Source organism: Schistocerca americana, chromosome 1 (genome assembly GCF_021461395.2).
Source record: "Schistocerca americana isolate TAMUIC-IGC-003095 chromosome 1, iqSchAmer2.1, whole genome shotgun sequence".
NCBI lineage: Eukaryota > Metazoa > Arthropoda > Insecta > Orthoptera > Acrididae > Schistocerca > Schistocerca americana.
The window spans coordinates 1,069,670,230-1,069,690,357 of record NC_060119.1 but is presented as its reverse complement, the minus strand read 5'-3'; the positions used below and the strand labels follow the sequence as shown (position 1 = coordinate 1,069,690,357).

The window sequence follows — 20,128 nt, the reverse complement described above, 5'->3', positions numbered from 1 at the left end:
TGTTGATTATCTCATTCCCATTTCACAATACAGTGAAATTCTTTGCTGCATCTATTGGTACATGTTTGGATTATGTCAGGAAGGACTTCTACTATTGGTAATGGCTATATAGGCTTTTGACAACATCTTGTGCAACAAGAACATTACAGATCTTGAAAGTGACAATGAGTACCACTGTACTGTATTGTTCATGTTTTGTACTATGTCATTTATGGAAATGCTCATTCAATAAAGGCATGGTTCAATATTACTACCAAAAGACTGATGTATGACACTATCTTGATGATGTATTTAAATTGCTGCTGCAACAAATACAAGCAATTTGAATTCACAGTTCAGCAACAAAAATGTAAGTGTGATTAACAACTGGATCATCACCAATGGAAATAAAATAAGAATCAAATGAAATAATTTATGTAGTCAATATTTTACTATAATTTCAATAAACAAGTAGCTGTTATTGATGACATATGGAAAATTACATCTTGCTCAGTATATGCTGTGTTGTCTCTTTGCGACACGGTACACTATCAACAAAAGACACGTATCTTGGTTCAACTTCCAAACCAGCACAATGTTTTGACTAGTCATGTTCATTAACATTTGTGGAAATTCTAGCACCAAGAATGAAGGCCCCAAATGACTTTAAACTTGGGCAGTGCATAGAACAGTTTACCAGAATAAATAATTAGGATTGCAATAACCTTGGCTAAATGTAGTCCCAACAATACCGTATCTTGAGTCACTAAAAAGGTTAGTGTTATATCAAGCTCAATAAGTAAAATGTCATTGAAGTGGAACCATGAAAGCAACTGCCAATATGCGTCATTGACAGAAAGAAGCATAACATCAGCTTATGATTGAATCTTAACAGAATGTATGATCTATCCTTTGGCAATGGGCCTTTCAAACCATGACACTATAACTGTTTGTAGGAATCCTGCAAGGGGGCAGTGACACTTAGTTAAAGAGAGCAGCTTAAAGTGATGAGTTGCTATTGTTACTAGATAGCTAAATACGATCACACCATACGCAAATCATGCATTCTTGTAATGAACTACAAGTCTTTGTTCATACCGTTAGCTCTAAGCTGCATTGAGTTTTACCCACAAGTATGTAGCTGCATCATACATGGAGATGCTAGACTACCAAACAAACCAAAACATATCCCTGTGATAGTCAGGCAGTGATCTCTCTGTGTATATCTTTACAGTCTGCTCATGGGACTGTGGTCCTTCACAGGAGTAAAAATAAACCAACAAAATGGAGTTTGTAAGTAAGTGTGAAAAATGTTGAAAGAGCTTTGCAAGTTTTTAAGCATGTGCCTAACATATTAAATGGATCCATGAAACTTCTCACTATAAAAGTTTTTATGACGAATTTAATTTTAAGGATCATATTTTTTTCAGTTCATAAGAAGGATAATGCCTATGAAAGAATTAAATTGTGCCCAAATCCGGAACAGTTTCAGTTATATGTTATTACTAGAGACTCTGATATTAGATAGTACAACTTTTGAGTAACAGAAGACCCAAACTGAAATTGAAGCTAATTCCAGACTTGCAAACCAAAGTATTCCACAGTCTACATTAGTGTGGAGAGCTGCATCAAACCAGTCTTTGCACTGAAGAACACAACAACAACAACAAAAGCATGCTCCAAAAACTATTACAGAGAGCATATACGAAGGAGATTGCTTACAAGGCACTCATGAGCCCCATTTAAGGCTCTCAACTAAGCCATAGAACGATGACAGATCATGCTGTCTAACAAAATGAGACAGTCATTTTCCTTTGGAGAGCTGTTCAAAAACTTAAGTAAATTGTGAAACTTAAGTTGGTAGATTGGCATCTACAAACAAAGGAGAGGCAGTAACAGTTTCTTAAACTGCCACACAAATGATCCTGTGGCTAGAAACTAGAGTGTTGACGTGTCTGCACTGTCAGCTTACATAATCTGCTGCAGGCTGAAATCAGAGTCCACTACCAAAACCACAAACTATGATGTCTGTTCAAAAAATTCCAGATCTTTGTCTAGAAAATTTGTCTACTCTGATCTTTTGCTTATTGTGCATGGTTTCCTTAGAAATACTCTCCTCCACAATTGATACACCACTCCCAACACTATTTCCACTTCCACAAGCAGTCTTGGTAAGCCTCTTGCTGGATCATGTAAAGTGCCGTCTGTGAGTTTTCTTTTATCTCGTCTATTGTTGCAAATCTGCATCTTTTCAACAGGGTTTTCAACTTTGGAAATTAAATAAAGTCCACAGAGTCCAGGTCTGGAGAATACAGAGAATGAGGCATTCGTTTTTTGTGTAACAGTCATGCATCAACAGGGATGAATGTGCGGATGTGTTATCGTCATGCAAGAGCCATGAATTGTCTCGCTAAATCTCAGGTGATTTCCTTCTCACATTTTCTTGCAGGCATCGCAACACTTACCACTAGTATCACTGATTAACAGTTTGCCCCTGTGGCACAATTCATGATGAACTAATCCTTCAAAGCAAAGAAAATTATCAGCATGGCTTTGACATTTGACCTGACCTGATGAGCTTGTTTGGTCGGGAAAGGTTTTTCAAGACCAAACAACCTTTCCCGTCCCTCTGTGAAGATTGGACCTTGGCCTACACATCATAATCATAGACACACATCTCATCACTATCTCTTAAGGAACATATTGTTCTCATTTGCACAATCCAAAAGATCTTCAGAGATTGCGAGGCAATGGTCTTTCTGGTCTTGACTCATGAGCTGTGGGACGAACTTGGCAGCAACACAGTGCATCCAACTGAAATGTTACATTCTTCTACAATCTCTCAGATAGTCAGTCATTGTTGTTGTTGTTGTTGTTGTGGTCTTCAGTCCTGAGACTGGTTTGATGCAGCTCTCCATGCTACTCTATCCTGTGCAAGCTTCTTCATCTCCCAGTACCTACTGCAACCTACATCCTTCTGAATCTGCTTAGTGTATTCATCTCTTGGTTTCCTTCTACGATTCTTACCCTCCACGCTGCCCTCCAACGCTAAATTTGTGATCCATTGATGCCTCAAAACATGTCCTACCAACCGATCCCTTCTTCTAGTCAAGTTGTGCCACAAACTTCTCTTCTCCCCAGTCCTATTCAATACCTCCTCATTAGTTACGTGATCTACCCATCTAATCTTCAGCATTCTTCGTAGCACCACATTTCAAAAGCTTCTATTCTCTTCTTGTCCAAACTGGTGTTCGTCCATGTTTCACTTCCATAATGGCTACACTCCATACAAATACTTTCATAAACGACTTCCTGACACTTAAATCTATACTCGATGTTAACAAATTTCTCTTCTTCAGAAACGATTTCCTTGCCATTGCCAGTCTACATTTTATATCCTCTCTATTTCAATCATCATCAGTTATTTTGCTCCCTAAATAGCAAAACTCCTTTACTACTTTAAGTGTCTCATTTCCTAATCTAATCCCCTCAGCATCACCCGATTTAATTTGACTACATTCCATTATCCTCGTTTTGCTTTTGTTGATGTTCATCTTATATCCTCCTTTCAAGACACTGTCCATTCCGTTCAACTGCTCTTCCAAGTCCTTTGCTGTCTCTGACAGAATTACAATATCATCGGCGAACTTCAAAGTTTTTACTTCTTCTCCATGAATTTTAATACCTACTCCGAATTTTTCTTTTGTTTCCTTTACTGCTTGCTCAAGATACAGATTGAATAACATCGGGGAGAGGCTACAACCCTGTCTCACTCCCTTCCCAACCACTGCTTCCCTTTCATGCCCCTCGACTCTTATAACTGCCATCTGGTATTTGTACAAATTGTAAATAGCCTTTCGCTCCCTGTATTTTACCCCTGCCACCTTCAGAATTTGAAAGAGAGTATTCCAGTTAACGTTGTCAAAAGCTTTCTCTAAGTCTACAAATGCTAGAAACGTGGGTTTGCCTTTTCTTAATCTTTCTTCTAAGATAAGTCGTAAGGTTAGTATTGCCTCACGTCTTCCAACATTTCTACGGAATCCAAACTGATCTTCCCCGAGGTCCGCTTCTACCAGTTTTTCCATTCGTCTGTAAAGAATTCGCGTTAGTATTTTGCAGCTGTGACTTATTAAACTGATAGTTCGGTAATTTTCACATCTGTCAACACCTGCTTTCTTTGGGATTGGAATTATTATATTCTTCTTGAAGTCTGAGGGTATTTCGCCTGTCTCATACATCTTGCTCACCAGATGGTAGAGTTTTGTCATGACTGGCTCTCCCAAGGCCATCAGTAGTTCTAATGGAATGTTGTCTACTCCCGGGGTCTTGTTTCGACTCAGGTCTTTCAGTGCTCTGTCAAACTCTTCACGCAGTATCTTATCTCCCATTTCATCTTCATCTACATCCTCTTCCATTTCCATAATATTGTCCTCAAGTACATCGCCCTTGTATAAACCCTCTATATACTCCTTCCACCTTTCTGCCTTCCCTTCTTTGCTTAGAACTGGGTTGCCATCTGAGCTCTTGATATTCATACAAGTGGTTCTCTTCTCTCCAAAGGTCTCTTTAATTTTCCTGTAGGCAGTATCTATCTTACCCCTAGTGAGACAAGCCTCTACATCCTTACATTTGTCCTCTAGCCATCCCTGCTTAGCCATTTTGCACTTCCTGTCGATCTCATTTTTGAGACGTTTGTATTCCTTTTTGCCTGCTTCATTTACTGCATTTTTATATTTTCTCCTTTCATCAATTAAATTCAATATTTCTTCTGTTACCCAAGGATTTCTATTAGCCCTCGTCTTTTTACCTACTTGATCCTCTGCTGCCTTCACTACTTCATCCCTCAGAGCTACCCCTTCTTCTTCTACGGCATTTCTTTCCCCCATTCCTGTCAATTGTTCCCATATGCTCTCCCTGAAACTCTCTGCAACCTCTGGTTCTTTCAGTTTATCCAGGTCCCATCTCCTTAAATTCCCACCTTTTTGCAGTTTCTTCAGTTTCAATCTGCAGTTCATAACCAATAGATTGTGGTCAGAATCCACATCTGCCCCTGGAAATGTCTTACAATTTAAAACCTGATTCCTAAATCTCTGTCTTACCATTATATAATCTATCTGATACCTTTTAGTATCTCCAGGATTCTTCCAGGTATGCAACCTTCTTTTATGATTCTTGAACCAAGTGTTAGCTATGATTAAGTTATGCTCTGTGCAAAATTCTACAAGGCGGCTTCCTCTTTCATGTCTTCTCCCCAATCCATATACACCTACTATGTTTCCTTCTCTCGCTTTTCCTACGGACGAATTCCAGTCACCCATGACTATTAAATTTTCGTCTCCCTTCACTACCTGAATAATTTCTTTTATCTCGTCATACATTTCATCAATTTCTTCATCATCTGCAGAGCTAGTCGGCATATAAACTTGTACTACTGTAGTAGGCATGGGCTTTGTGTCTATCTTGGCCGCAATAATGCGTTCACTATGCTGTTTGTAGTAGCTAACCCGCACTCCTATTTTTTTATTCATTATTAAACCTACTCCTGCATTACCCCTATTTGATTTTGTATTTATAACCCTGTAATCACCTGACCAAAAGTCTTGTTCCTCCTGCCACCGAACTTCACTAATTCCCACTATATCTAACTTTAACCTATCCATTTCCTTTTTTAAATTTTCTAACCTACCTGCCCAATTAAGGGATCTGACATTCCACGCTCCGATCCGTAGAATGCCAGTTTTCTTTCTCCTGATAACGACGTCCTCTTGAGTAGTCCCCACTCGGAGATCCGAATGGGGGACTATTTTACCTACGGAATATTTTACCCAAGAGTACGCCATCATCATTTAATCATACAGTAAAGCTGCATGTCCTCGGGAAAAATTACGGCTGTAGTTTCCCCTTGCTTTCAGCCGTTCGCAGTACCAGCACAGCAAGGCTGTTTTGGTTAATGTTACAAGGCCAGATCAGTCAATCATCCAGACTGTTGCCCCTGCAACTACTGAAAAGGCTACTGCCCCTCTTCAGGAACCACATGTTTGTCTGGCCTCTCAACAGATACCCCTCCGTTGTGGTTGCACCTACGGTACGGCCATCTGTATCGCTGAGGCACGCAAGCCTCCCCACCAACGGCAAGGTCCATTTGAGTGGTATGTGCAATTTAGTTGACATTCCGGACATGAGCATCACTGGTAGACGTCAAAGGCTGTCCTGAACGAGAGTCATCTTTAACTTTCAACCAGCCATTTTCAAACCATGTGAACCATTCGTAACACTGAGTATGGCTTAAACACTCACCACTGTAGGCTTCCTGCATCATTTGGTGTGTCTCTGTTAACATTTCCGTGAGTTTCATGCAAAATTTAATGCAGATGTGTTGCTCTCTAAATCTGCCAGCTCGAAATTCACAAACTGTGCAACACTACGTTCTACTCAATTCACCACTAAATGATAACTAACACACATGCAATGATGAAACTTCCACCAGTTACACATCAAACATAGGCATGTGCAGAGTAGCCAACCACGTTTTGCTCCAACGCATCATTGGTGCGAAATTACAAATGTTTCAGAATTTTTTGAACAGGTCTCATACTTAATGGACACATGAAGGCCATCACTGGAGCTGAATAAAATCATGGGATATTTCTGAATGAGTTGCACATCCAGCTGTTCTTAATTACCACTATCTGGCTCTCTGTATTGTTTAGGACCACACTGGATAAATGTTTATTGCAATGGTTTGAGTGTCATTGAAGGTAAAGTGATCTCATCTGCTGCCCACTGAAAGCAGTCTAACAGCAACCTCTACATTAGGGAGATTTTAGAGTCTGAGGGACACACTCTTTTTAAGGCAACCATACATGCCATATTTCTGAAGGTCATTTGCCTGCATTCTTCAAATAATGAGTACCAACACATTGCCCATTTAGGATGTCTAACATACAGTTGCTTGGCAACAAATTTGTCACAGTTCTCCAGTAACCACTGCTAATGCTTTATGGATCTGTATTTACACCATGTGGGGGAAGATCCAAGAGGAGTTTGTCATCCTCATAAATTCCATGATGTTAACAGACTGTAATTGCAACATATTAAATCCTCTAATTCATAACTTAAGTACACATCTGTAATTCTAATCAGATGTTTACTGTCATTTACTTACCCTACATCTACATCCATACTCAGAAAACCACTGGAAGCGCATGACAGAGGTCACTATCTAATGTACCACATATTGTGGTATCTTCCCATTGAATCCACAATCGAATAAGAGAGGAACAGCTGTTTAAAAGCTTCTGTGCTCTCTTTAATTAGTACTGTCTTGTTCTGATAGTCTCTAAGGCAGTGACTCATAGTGAGCTGTAATATATTACTAAATCTCTTACTTAATACTGGTTCTTGAAACTTGCTTTCACAGCATAGGTGACAGGTATCTTCAAGAGTCTGCCATTTCAGGCTTTTCAGTATTTCCTGGGCTCAGACAAATCTTTGACCATTTGTGCTGCCATCTTTCTATATCTTCTACTTGTCCTATTTGGTAAGAGTCCCTCACACTTGCTCAATATTCAAGGATGGCTGTTTGTAAACAAATTTCTTTGTAGGCTGACTGCATTTCCCCCAGTACCCCACCACTGAACTGAAGCTTGCCCCCTGATTAAACTATGACTGAGGCTATGTAATAATTCTTTTTAAATACAAAATCTTAATCTGTGTGTAATCAAAACAATGTACACAGATGATTCTATTATTGTTTTGATGAATCTGGATGAAATAGCAGTGACTTCTTGTCACATTGCATCCTTCAATTCATCATTGGTTGAGGAGCAATGTATGGGGACATTTACTTTTAGGTATTGCCAGAGAAAACCATGATGTGTTGTCGGAGTAGGTGAACAGTGGACCATAAAATTTTGCCCTTCTAAGATGCCAAAAGAGTTATTTATTATATCTACCATCTCATTTGTAAATGATTTGGCATTTTTAAACTTTGTTATCAGAAGAAGTAATACCTCAGTTATACCCCAATGACTGCTGGTTTTTCCAAACTTTCCCTTGTACATAATAAATATTAATTTTGGAATATGGAAAATCTGCATGTACTGGTAAGTGATAATATAATACAGAAAATGGAGTAATAGCAAATATAAAGAAAACAGTTTGCCTCCTATAAATGAAGTTGCTTACAGGAAATGAAATAAAGTAAGTAGAATGCTACATACAATAACGCTTTGGTCTGACTGTTAGATTGAACTGGAGTGCACTCTGGTTTACAATTAAAAATTTGTTGAAATATGAAAATACATTCTTTGTAAACTACACATAGTACTCAACAATTAACAATTCACATTACCGAATATAATAGAAGCAGTGCATTAAAAAAGAAAAGGGTATTTACACCAATTGTCAAAGCGAGAACAATAAAAGCAAGAGTAATTGGAGGATAATTTATAACAGTTTAGTTTACACATTTTTCTCATCAGTATTGTATCCTAAACTTCCTCCCTTCAGATATACTCTTTGCTTTATCTCTATTGTATACTTGTCATTTCTTTAGACTTATGTGTTAGTTTTCCTTCCTCCTGTTACCACATCTCTCCCACTAATCCCCAACCTTCTTCCCTCTATATCTAACTTTCTTGTCTCTTATCTTTCACGTATCACTTTCTTGCAACTTATTATTAGCACTCTAGAATGAATATTAGTAATTACAATCAAGTTTCATTTCTGATTCTATGTCTGTGTCTCTTTTTACCACAGCTTCTAAGTGGCCTCCTTGTCCTAACCAACCCGCATACATTCTCTTAATTTTATGCCAGCATTACTTTCTCGATATGATGAAGAATTATTGAAAGCTAATGTCCAATACCTTTTTCTTCTTGTACCTTTTTCTTCTTGTAACTATGTCAGCTCTACCCAACTCTGCTGCATAAGTTTTGAGAACAGATAAGTAAACACCCTTTTCTGTCACATATAAGCTTACTTCACTGTACATTTTTACTTCCATATATTAGAGATTATTAAGACCAACTAACCAGCCCATCAGCATCAGCACGGAAGTGTCCCACCTTCGCCATATGGCGAGAGCAATTTAAGTCTCTTAATTTTGTTGGCCTGGGTTGTAGTGCAACAACAGAAAAGTTACCCTCAGAATCACCATTTTTATCAATATTGATATTTGCTCCTGTGATGCCTGCAAAGTAAACATACAATTCATAAAGACCAATTGAACTTAAATTATAATGTGCTAAATGAGTGAATTTAATTAATGAGATTAAAATATATAGAACTCAAATAAGTTTAATAAGACTGATAGTAGCATCTGTGTACACATTCAGTGTTTCAGTGCTATTAGTGTGACATCAACAGAAATAACAAAATAAAGAGGTGGCATGTAAGGAGCTGTAGCATTAGGAACACAACATGCTCTAAAACCGTACACAATGTTAACCATAACAAAGTCTATAAAAGAACTGAACAGTTAAAAGGGAGAAGAGAGAAATGAAAGCCATAGGCTAATAGAAGTACCACATCACTCTGCAGTATGTGCCAGATTTAGGATGGTGGCAGTGGTGCCTGCGATGTTTCATCGCTCTTGAAAGAGATGATATAGATGCCTAAACTTGTACTAGAGAGAGTATACTGCATTATGATGCCTGATCAAATGTGGTTTATGGGATTACTAGTGTATTGAGAGATGTGATCAGAAGAAGACTTCTTTGGCTCCTACTACCTAATAGTAGGATTGAGGAAAACTACATGAACACAAAAAATCCAAAGAAGACTGACAAAGAATTTAGGCACCAAAAGGCTACAATAATTATAAATCGTAATGCTTTTAGGAAGATTACAAAGTCAAACAGAACTCGACATGTCGAGACTGAAGGTTTCTTCCACAGTTTTTCTGTCTCCTGTGCATTTCCAAAGATGCCATTGTGACTGCATTTCGGATGATAAAGCATATCTCATTTATTCGCAAGCTGGAAAGGTGACCTAGGAGCCATACATGTGGAGAGAGTGACGAAATGCTATTTAGGCTAACTGCATTGTTGATCAAACTCCCAGGATTTGTATGTTATGCTTAATTTCAGAAAATGTGTTGTGGAATGGTACATAACATTTTATTTTATTTTCAACCATTAAAATTATAGCATATGGACATGTTTTTCATGTGTTATTTCTTTTCTTCCTAGATGTGACTCCAATTTCTGAGTTGGTGGCCCTAATTACTTTACGCTTATGATAATAAAAGCCTCTGTATACATTTTATAAATATTGCATTGCCTTCTGAAAGTTAACAATTTTTTCATATTTCACAACTGATATTAGTGTTAGTGAATTCAACAATATAAGTAAAAGAAGCAAATAATGATTTATGAAGGTATTTGCATGGTCAATGTCGTTATATCTTAGCAACCTTTGAAAATGTGTATAGGTGATATAGAAAGTCTTTAGCACAGTTGAAGCTCTTTTGTTGCTATTGTTGTTGACAAATGGATGTAATATCATACTTTTGACAAATAAAATACCAGTTTTGCTTTCATCAACCTACTATATTCTGAAACGAATAACACAGAAGTGATCTTTCATCAGTTATAACATGTGAGGGTATATTAGTACATGAATTTTGAGTAGCTCTACAGACAATGTCATACGCTCTTTTTGTAAGTGCTGGAGTGGGTACAAATGATTGAGCCTACAGGCATTTAGAAAGAAATTAGTAGGTACATATTTAGTTTAAAAATGTACACACAAGTTCTAGGAATACCATGGAAATTTGGTTCTTTTATTATGAAGTATCACTCTATTTATTGATCATATGTTCCCGACTAGTAAATAACACTGCAAGAATACATCATCCAATACAATTTTTACGCAGTGTCATTAAAATGTTAGAAACACTATTGCTCTACTCCATGATAAGTACCCATATATTTTAAAACTGTTGAGATATGAATCTTGGTATCACCATAACACCAAGATAGTTACCAAGTGACATTTTAACTTTTGCCAAGCAGAACATTCTTCTGCTATCATCAAGCTGAACATTTTTATGGAAAGAGGCAATGATACTGTGTTCTGCCATAAAGCTACACTAATATAGCATCTTAGTTTCAAGATGACAAACTGTTAAATAGCATTTCCTGGTAACACACAAGAAACACAAGAGCTGCTTTAATTTTGAAACAAGACATTTTGGCCAATTTCAACTTCAAGAAGATCTCTACTATCTGCCAGAAAGCAGCTTTTCGTTTTCACTGATTATCGGTTTCTCTGTCTTAAGCTTACTGCAATTAATTGCAGTAAGCTTAAGATGCAGACACAAATAATAATAATAATAATAATAATAATGAGCATATGGCACTGGTGACTGGGAGACCCTTCGTGGGGCGGTTTCGCCGCCACTCCACAAGTTCTTTAACGCCACTACGGCAACTTGCGAGTGAATTAGGATGAAATGATGATGAAAGACACACAACACCCAGTCATCTCAAGGCAGAGAAAAATCCCTGACCCCCCCGGCAATCAAACCCGGGACCCCGTGCGTGGGAAGTGAGAACGTTACTGCAAGACCACAAGTCACGGACGAGACATTAATAATAACTGATTATAACAGCAGATGCAGAAGATGACCATGAAAACAAACATTTAGCTTTTCATTTATAGCTTCTTCATAAGTCACTTCCCTTAACAATACAATTTCAATTGCAGATGTTTAGAGTTGCTGTATTATGGTTCATCTGGCCCCATATGTATCAGGGGTGATGAGAAAGCAATGGGAATCTTTTAATTTCATATGCTTTATACATCTGATTTTCAAAATTTTTGTTTTTAATTTGTTGGTAGACATGTTCCTAATGTACGTTTACATCTTTAGCTGTTATTAATACTTAGTTTATTGTTGATGGTCGAAAAAGTTATACTGTAAGTGTTTTCAAGTGCTCAGCGAATATTTGCTTTCAAAGCAGATGGATCAAAGAATTTGCATTAAATTTTGTTTGAAAAATGGAACAAAGTGCAGCACTGCATCCAAAATATTGACTGTGGCTTTTGGTGAATCTACTATGAGTAACACAAGAGTTTACAAGTGGTATATACATTTCAAAGAGGGTCAAGAGGACACTGAAGACAATGACCACTCTGGGTGCCATAGCACATCAATTACTGACGTCAATGTGGGAGAAGTAAAGCAAATAGTTCTTGAAAATCACCATCAGATAGGTTGCCTATGATGTCAGCATATGCTTTGACTCATAGCAATGAGTTTTTTCTGATGTTTCGGACATGAAACATGTAACCACAAAGTTTGTTCCAAAATTGTTGAATTTTGACCAAAAATGACAACCATAGTCATCACTCAGGAATTTTTTAATGAAGTAGACAACAATTCAAGACTTCCAAAGAAGGTGGAACAGGTGACAGAACATGGGTATTTGGGTATGATGTCAAAACCAGGCCAGTCATACCAATGGAAACTGCTTGAAGGACCAAGACCAAAAAAATTCGACAAGTTTGAACACAGATGAAGGCTCTTCTCACTGTGTTCTCCAATTACAATGGCATAGTGCATCATGGGTTCCTACCTTATGGTCATACAATCAATACGAATACTACCTGGAAGTAATGCGCCATTTGCGTGAAGCAATTTGAAGAAAATGACCAGAGCTATGGCAAAAACACTTGTGGAAATTGCATCATGATAATGCTCCCACTCACATCTCAATGCTTGTTTGTGATTTTTTGACAAAAACAAAACCATTACATTGCCTCAGCCACTGTATTTATTGAACATGGTCCCCTGTGATTTCTTTCTATTCCCAAGGCTGAACAAAACTGTGAAAGGACATCATTTTTCCACCACTGATGAGATAAAAAACAGGATCACTGATAGAGCTGAAAACCATGTAAGGGTGCAAATTAGCATGATGGTCAATGGGAGCTGGTGATATGAACCCTTACTCCCAAATTGAGATTGCGAGATCATGTCTGTTTGTGTTTATAGAAATATATATAAGGCTGAGAACTGTATTTTGAAAAACTAGGTTTATGTAATAACAGTTATAGGTAAAATTAAATTAGGTTCTGTTTGGATTGGTGTGGTGATGTATGTTTGAGATGTTCTAGGGCCACCAGATGGCTGCACATGATGTCAGAGCAGGCATGAGCTCAGAGTCTGCAGTGTACTGTGTACTGTGGAGCTACATCCATGGTGAAATTCTGTGATCATGGGATTTTGCAATTGGGGAGATCTATGTATAACACAGAACTGAATTTGACTTGGAACCACAATGAGAGTCTGTTCTTGTTATTGCCTGTAAGAAGTTACTAGAGCTGTTCAGAAACTGGGTTCTGTTTGGTCACAAAATGGAACCACTGAGAAAATCTGATAAAGCTTTGCACAGATGTGTTGGGCAGTGTCTCTAGTAACACCACCCATGTCACATTGCTCTTTCCAGTTCTGAGCACGCAGTCAGCACATAAAGATGCCGAGAAAATACTATATCCCACCAAGTACAAGAGCCTAGTGAGAAATTTCGCCTGAAGCTTTGCAGCCCATATAACATAACTGTCATTTGTTTCCTTCTTCAAAACAACTCTCAGTCACATTCTTCAGTGGCAATGAAGATGCTCCTGCAGCGTTTTTGAAGGGAAGTGTTTGATAACCCACAATACTTCCTGTAATTTGCTCCCTCTGAGTTTCTTTTCTCCTCGCATGAATTGCTGCCTATGAAGACATTTTGGCACAGGCCAGCTGTCAACCAGCCTAGAGAATTGGTGGAGAGCACTGGTGGCTGCCTTCTATGATAACGGTATTGGAAAGTTGGTACAATGCTACACAAATGTCTAAGTCCAAGCAGTGACTGTGTAGATAAGTAGCTGGAAGTTATAGCTAACAGTTGCCAATAAAACATTTTTTATACTCACAGTGGTTTCCATTTTGCAGCCAATCGGAACTCACTTTCCAAATACCCTTTGTATTTTGATCAGATGGTAAACCAATTTGTAATTGGGATAATAAGTCCTCATTGTGAACCTACCAGTGCCTCTTACTAGGTAACAGATTTTACTTCACAGGAAAAGTCTGGTGGAAAGTGGGGCCCTCCAAAACAAGTATGAAGATCACATCAACAAGGAGAGAATCCTCACAACTTTAACAAAAAGTTAGTTCCAGAAGTGGAAAAAGCACTGACACAACTTTTGAGGGGATTACTTTGAAGGGCACATGTTGATGTCGTTGGATAAGTAAAGACACTTTCAGAAAAACGAAAATTTCCATTGCTTTCTGATCACACCTCGTACAACTTTAATCACTGGCACTAAATATCAAACAGAAATTTATGCCAGAGGAGATGTGGCTATCTCACTTATCCACAGCTTATTGAGAACAAAAATCATTATGTGTGAAAATTAAGCACTTATTTGCTATTGTTGACATGGTAATACTTCACAATTATGCACACAATATGCTTGGACAACTCAACCATAATATGGAAATGAAAGAAGAGAATTGGGATAATAAATCCTCATTGTGAACCTACCAGTGCCTTACAAGAGACTGAACACATGTACATTGTTATGAGGTGGGGCTAGACCTGCATTCTTCTGCTGAATTTTCATTTAAATGGTACGTTATAAATGTTTTACACTGAAGTTATGATTTTTTGCTCCAACAACAGTTTGCCAAATAGGCCAAAAGCTGTAGGTATACGAAGGAAGAATATTAGATGCAAGCTGTACTCTGAGAGGAAGCTGCAACGAGCCACATTATAGCAGACAGAATAATGAACTTCATGTTTCTTCCATCTATACTCTATGTACTTAGTATTTAAGAGTGTTGCTGAAATATTGATACCTCTTTGAATATTTTTTTACTTGAATGGGTCTTTAAATTCTTAGAAAGTTTTGTGTGTGAAACATGTTAAGGTGGCAGGTGCTTATAACTGCATCAACCTGTACATTGTGCACTCTAGTTCTGTATCAGTAGAATACAGAAGGCTGATGTTTCATCAGCAATTCTATTATTTACAGTAAGAAAGCATTGTTGTTGGCCCATAGCACTGTAGTGGCAATTGGTGAATGTTGAGTTATGTTTCAATTTTTTGTGCTAGTCATGTTGCCGTAGGGCATGAGAAAGGCAGAGCTTACACCCTCTGCTCTGTTCCTTTCCCTGTGGTAGCTTATGTGTGGAAAAGATCTTGCTTCCTCCACTAATAACATCCACTTATATGACAATTAAAGAAAAATTGTGCAGTGCAGGTGTCACCATGCCTGGCTGGTTGTCAGGTTCTTTGTTGACAGGAAGGCGAAGGCATATCATCTGCAAAACAACCATCCCTGCTAACACATTAAGCAGCCTTAAATATGGTTACTGTTTTAATTGCTCAGTTACTCACAGAGAACAGTACAGCTCTAAAAGAACAGCAGATACATTACAAAAAGTTTACAATGTTCACAGTTCAAAAGACATAGCATTGTATGCCATTAAATATTCAGTAGTGTATATAGCAGGGTGTCAAGAGAAATATGATTCCAGCAATTTAAGATTAAGAAAGAGAAGGGAAAAGCTGCTACCCTGCTTTCTTGGTTATATTACTCAGCAACTGTTTATCTTTTGTTTCCTTCGTATTGGTGTGAGCGCACCATTCATCCATTCAATGAATGAACAAAAACCAGTAATTATGATATGGCAACAGACTGACTAACTTGCAAATAAGTTTTAAGAACAGAAATGATCAGTTGTCAACTGCACAAATTTTTATTAAGTTAACTTTTTGACTAGTTTTGGCAAATTAATATGGGATCCCAAGAAAATCACACAGACTTACATCAGAAATCAAACATCAAGCAAACTCTGGATGATAGAGTTCTACAAAAAATGGGAATAAGATAAGAATTTGATTAGTACCAGGGTTGGATCACAATTAACAGGAGATTAATAACAATAAGTGTACAGTAATAAACAGATTATAAACATACCTTCCTTAAAATTTTTACACAGTACTGTCAAGCAGTTAAGAAGTGACATAACGTATGCGAAGATATGGTGACCAAAAAAAAAAATTGCATTATAAGTAAAACCAAAAGAAATATAATAATTAGCACCAATAGACTAGTGTGACCATAATACATTTCACTTATATACGAAGCAATGAGTGCTAGTGTGCCTAAAAGGTTACAAAGACTAAGCACAATGAGGGCACTCATATCTAAACATACATCAAATGAAACTGAACATCAGTCTTAAAGAAATGAAACTCCATTATGATCTTATTTCATGTGCTAATCAAACCTATGCCAATGGCCTGGTTCCTGCCAGATCACTGAAATTAAGCACTGTCAGGCTGGGCTAGCACTTGGACGGGTGACCATCCAGTCTGCCACTGTTGGTAAGAGGGTGCACTCAGCTCTTGTGAGGCAAACTGAGGAGCTAATTGATCAAGAAGTAGCGGCTCTGGTCTCAGAAACTGAAATATGGCCGGGAGAGCAGTATGCTGATCACATGCCCCTCCATATCTGCATCCAGTGACACCTATGGGCTGATGATGACACAGTGGCAGGTTGGTATCGTTGGGCCTTCATGGCCTGTTTGGGAGGAGTTTAGTTTAGTTTTAATCAGGCATATAAATTTTTACACAATTATAACATAGCTTGTAAAATGGGGTTAAGGAAGGGAACAATGATCAGGTTTATTTAATAATCAGCTGATGGTGGCACCATGGGTCGATGGAGAAGTGGCGCTACACTGAACTTTCCAGTATCTTAATGTAGAGGCCAGCCCCTGGATATGATTTTTCAGTGACGTAAATAATTGGACCTGTCGCAGCTGAGACATCCGACTTGACAGCGAGCACAACATCCCAGTGCATATTTACAAGTTGTCTTTCCATTTAGGGCCTCTACCTATAGCTCTTAAAATACTGGCTGCATCACAGCACATCTACATTAGTAACATAAAATTATGTAACACAGGGAAATGTATTAGGCACACTGAACACGATACAAATAGGTGGCTTGTGGCTCTGACTAGTCATCACAGTCAAAACATATATAAAAAATAAATTACTTTAAAAAGCACTAAGACATCTTGACTAGATGTTGAGGGAAGAAATGCACAAACAACACATGCAAATTGCCATTCTTAACATGGAGTAAAAAGCATTAAGCAAATAGGAAGGTTACAAGTCATTAGAATCGACAGGTACAAATGGTCATTTTTAATATGCGATATAAATAATTGGTTAAGCAAATAGGCAAGTTAAAAAACATTTGAAAAGAGAGGAATTACAATCAAAAAACAAACTGTTTCTAAGCAAGAGCTGATCATTCAAAAGATCTTTGGGGCCTGGATAGGAATGCTCAAAAATTTCTATATCTTCTAAAAGATTCATTTTGCACCCTTTATCCACTATGTGCAAGATTTTGATATTAAGTAACAAAAGCAGTGGGTGTAAGTGCTTTTCAGCTTTAAGATGTTCTGCCGGTTGGGGTGGCCGAGCAGTTCTAGGCGCTACAGTCTGGAACTGCGCAACCGCTATGGTTGCAGGTTCGAATCCTGCCTCGGGCATGGGTGTGTATGATGTCCTTAGGTTAGTTACGTTTAAGTAGTTCTAAGTTATAGGGGACTGATGACCTTACAAGTTAAGTCCCATAGTGCTCAGAGCCATTTGAACCATTCTTTAAGATGTTCTGAAAACGTTGATTTGTAAGCAACCTTGCCATTTTTGTTCAACAAATGTTCTGGAACCAAGTCTTAAATGCCCTTTCTGTTTGTCCTACATAAAAGGCTGGGCATAAGCTCTCTGAATTTTGTATATCCCAGATTTTAGATGTTTATCAACAAGAGGTCTCTTTTTACGAATAAAAAGAAGCTTGCTTAATGATTGCTTACTTATGTAAGTTTAACTGTATGATTTTTTGAGGGTGGTAAATTAATTTTCCAAAACTAGTCAAGAAATTAATTTAATAAAAATCTGTGCAGCTGACAACTGATTATTTCTATTCTTAAAATGTGCTTCACAGCTGATGATTGACAGCCATGTATAAAATTGCACATAAGTAAATATTCCTTCTAGATACAATTTCATTTCAAATCCAAAGAAGAGTGTTTCAAATAAACATAGAGGCATAGCAGTGACTGTCTTTTGCTGCCTGATTTTTCTAATGTTAGTGATACAACATTCACTTACTCGTATACTTCTGCCTCTTTATTATCCTTTCAATAATCAATGTTCCATTCTTCACCACTTCATCAATAGCCTCCACTGTCAAGTTGGCTTTTTCATCCAGCACTTCATCTAGTGCTGTTGCATACAGCTTCACAGCATCATACAGATATGCTGCATATATTGACACATACTACAAAAGAACATTGAGACAAAGTGTAAAGAAATATAGTATCACACTTCACTAGATTATTAGAAATAATTTTAGAAACCTGTTTCAAAATATAGTTTAAGAAATTTTTTGTCTAACAAGCACATATTATTCAGTAATCTAAAAGATTTAATTCAGAAACTGAATATATGATTAACATGTACTCACTGTTTTGAAACTTTTGTTGAAAAACACTTCTGGCATAGGAAAGTTAAATGGTTCTTTAGTATTATTGGTCCGCACATCTTTTGTGAAATTTTCATAAGCATCTGCAGGTGGGGTTAGCACAACTACAAGTAATGATCTTAGCCTCTTTTCAATACTATCCAAATTACAGTCTGGCTGATCAAATCCAAGAGACCCTGTAATCACATCAGAGTTTGAGTTTAATTTGGTACTGTAAAGTCCTGGGTGGAACACATACATGATCTGATCAAAAGTACCAGACACCTATTTGTGGATATTAATATGGGGTATGTCCACTATTCACCTTTATGATGACTTGAACTCTGCTGGGGACACTTTCAGTGAGGTGTCTGAATGTCTGTGGAGGAATGGCAGCCCATTCTTGCTCAAGAGCTGAAACCAGAGAAGGCGGTCTGGGGTAAAGTCAACATTGTAACTCATCCCAAAAGTGGTTCATTGGGTTCAGGTCAAACCTAGAGAAGGCCAGTCAATTTAAGACTGTTACTACGCACAGGCCATCGCTTCTCTGATAATGCTTTATGACAGTGTGCATTGTCATGCTGATACAAATAATCGCGGAAATTCCTGGATGGACTAATGGTTAAAATAAAGGAACAGCAGTCACTCACCTACAGCATATTGATGCATGGAGCACAGATGCACTTAACAGAAAATAACATTCACACTATCTTTCAAGCACTAGCTCATTTTCTAGTAAAAGCACACAACATTCAAACACACAACCTCACAGACGCCCAAATGCACACTTCCCTGGCCACGGCCAGGGCCATGGGAGTGTGAGTTTGAGTGTGGTTTTTGTGTGTGTAAATGTTTGTATGTTTGGTAGAAAAAGAGTTAGTGCTCAGTAGCTAATGTGGCATGCAGTTTTTGATTATATGTTTCTGAGCCCCTCGCACTGATCTGCTGTAGGTGAGTCATTGCCTTTCTCGTATTTTACCCCCATATTGATGTAAACAACCATCATCTCCAAACTGTTCCTCTACTGTACACAGAACATAATGTTGTAAAACATATTCATTTCTTTCTGCATTTAGCGTTTTGTTACGTGCAATAAAGGGGAAACAGCTTATTCATGAAAACTATCCCCCATATTATAACACCTCCTCTTCTGTACTTCATTGTTGGAACTAAACATGATGGCAAGTAACATTCTCCAGGCATTCGCCAATCCCAATCCTTCTATCAGATTGCCACAGTGTGAGGCACAGTTCATCATTTCAATCACACATTTCCAGTCATGGCGTCACTCATTATACCAACTCAAGTGTTGACTAGCATTGACAAAAGAGATTTGTGGCTTATGAGGAGATGCTCGATCATTGTGTCACTATTTTTTTTAACTCCATGTGCTAGCTGGACTTCTGGAGAAGTTTAGAACTCATGTGTGATTCCTTCCTTCCTTTTTAACCACTCTCTCCAATGCTGAACAGTACTGTCCATTAGTACATTAGGTTTGACAGTCTTCGTTTAGCTGTGGTTGTGCCTTTGCATTTGCACACCATAATCGCATCACCAACAGTGAACTTGGGTGGCTTTAGAAGGTCTGAAATCTCCTGTACGGTTTTTT

General features: G+C 37.9%; 1 protein-coding gene across 1 annotated transcript in view; it reads right to left on the bottom strand.

The window, feature by feature from the left end:
- The window catches only part of LOC124617321 (receptor-type guanylate cyclase Gyc76C-like), a 480,924-nt gene that overhangs the window by 59,806 nt on the left and 400,990 nt on the right, over nt 1-20,128 (bottom strand). Inside the window, exons 7-9 of the mRNA XM_047145255.1 lie at nt 18,523-18,716; nt 18,168-18,336; nt 9,015-9,172 (exon numbers count right to left, since the gene is read on the bottom strand). Of these exons, the coding sequence (XP_047001211.1) occupies nt 9,015-9,172; nt 18,168-18,336; nt 18,523-18,716 (521 nt within the window). The remainder of the gene's footprint in view (nt 1-9,014; nt 9,173-18,167; nt 18,337-18,522; nt 18,717-20,128) is intronic.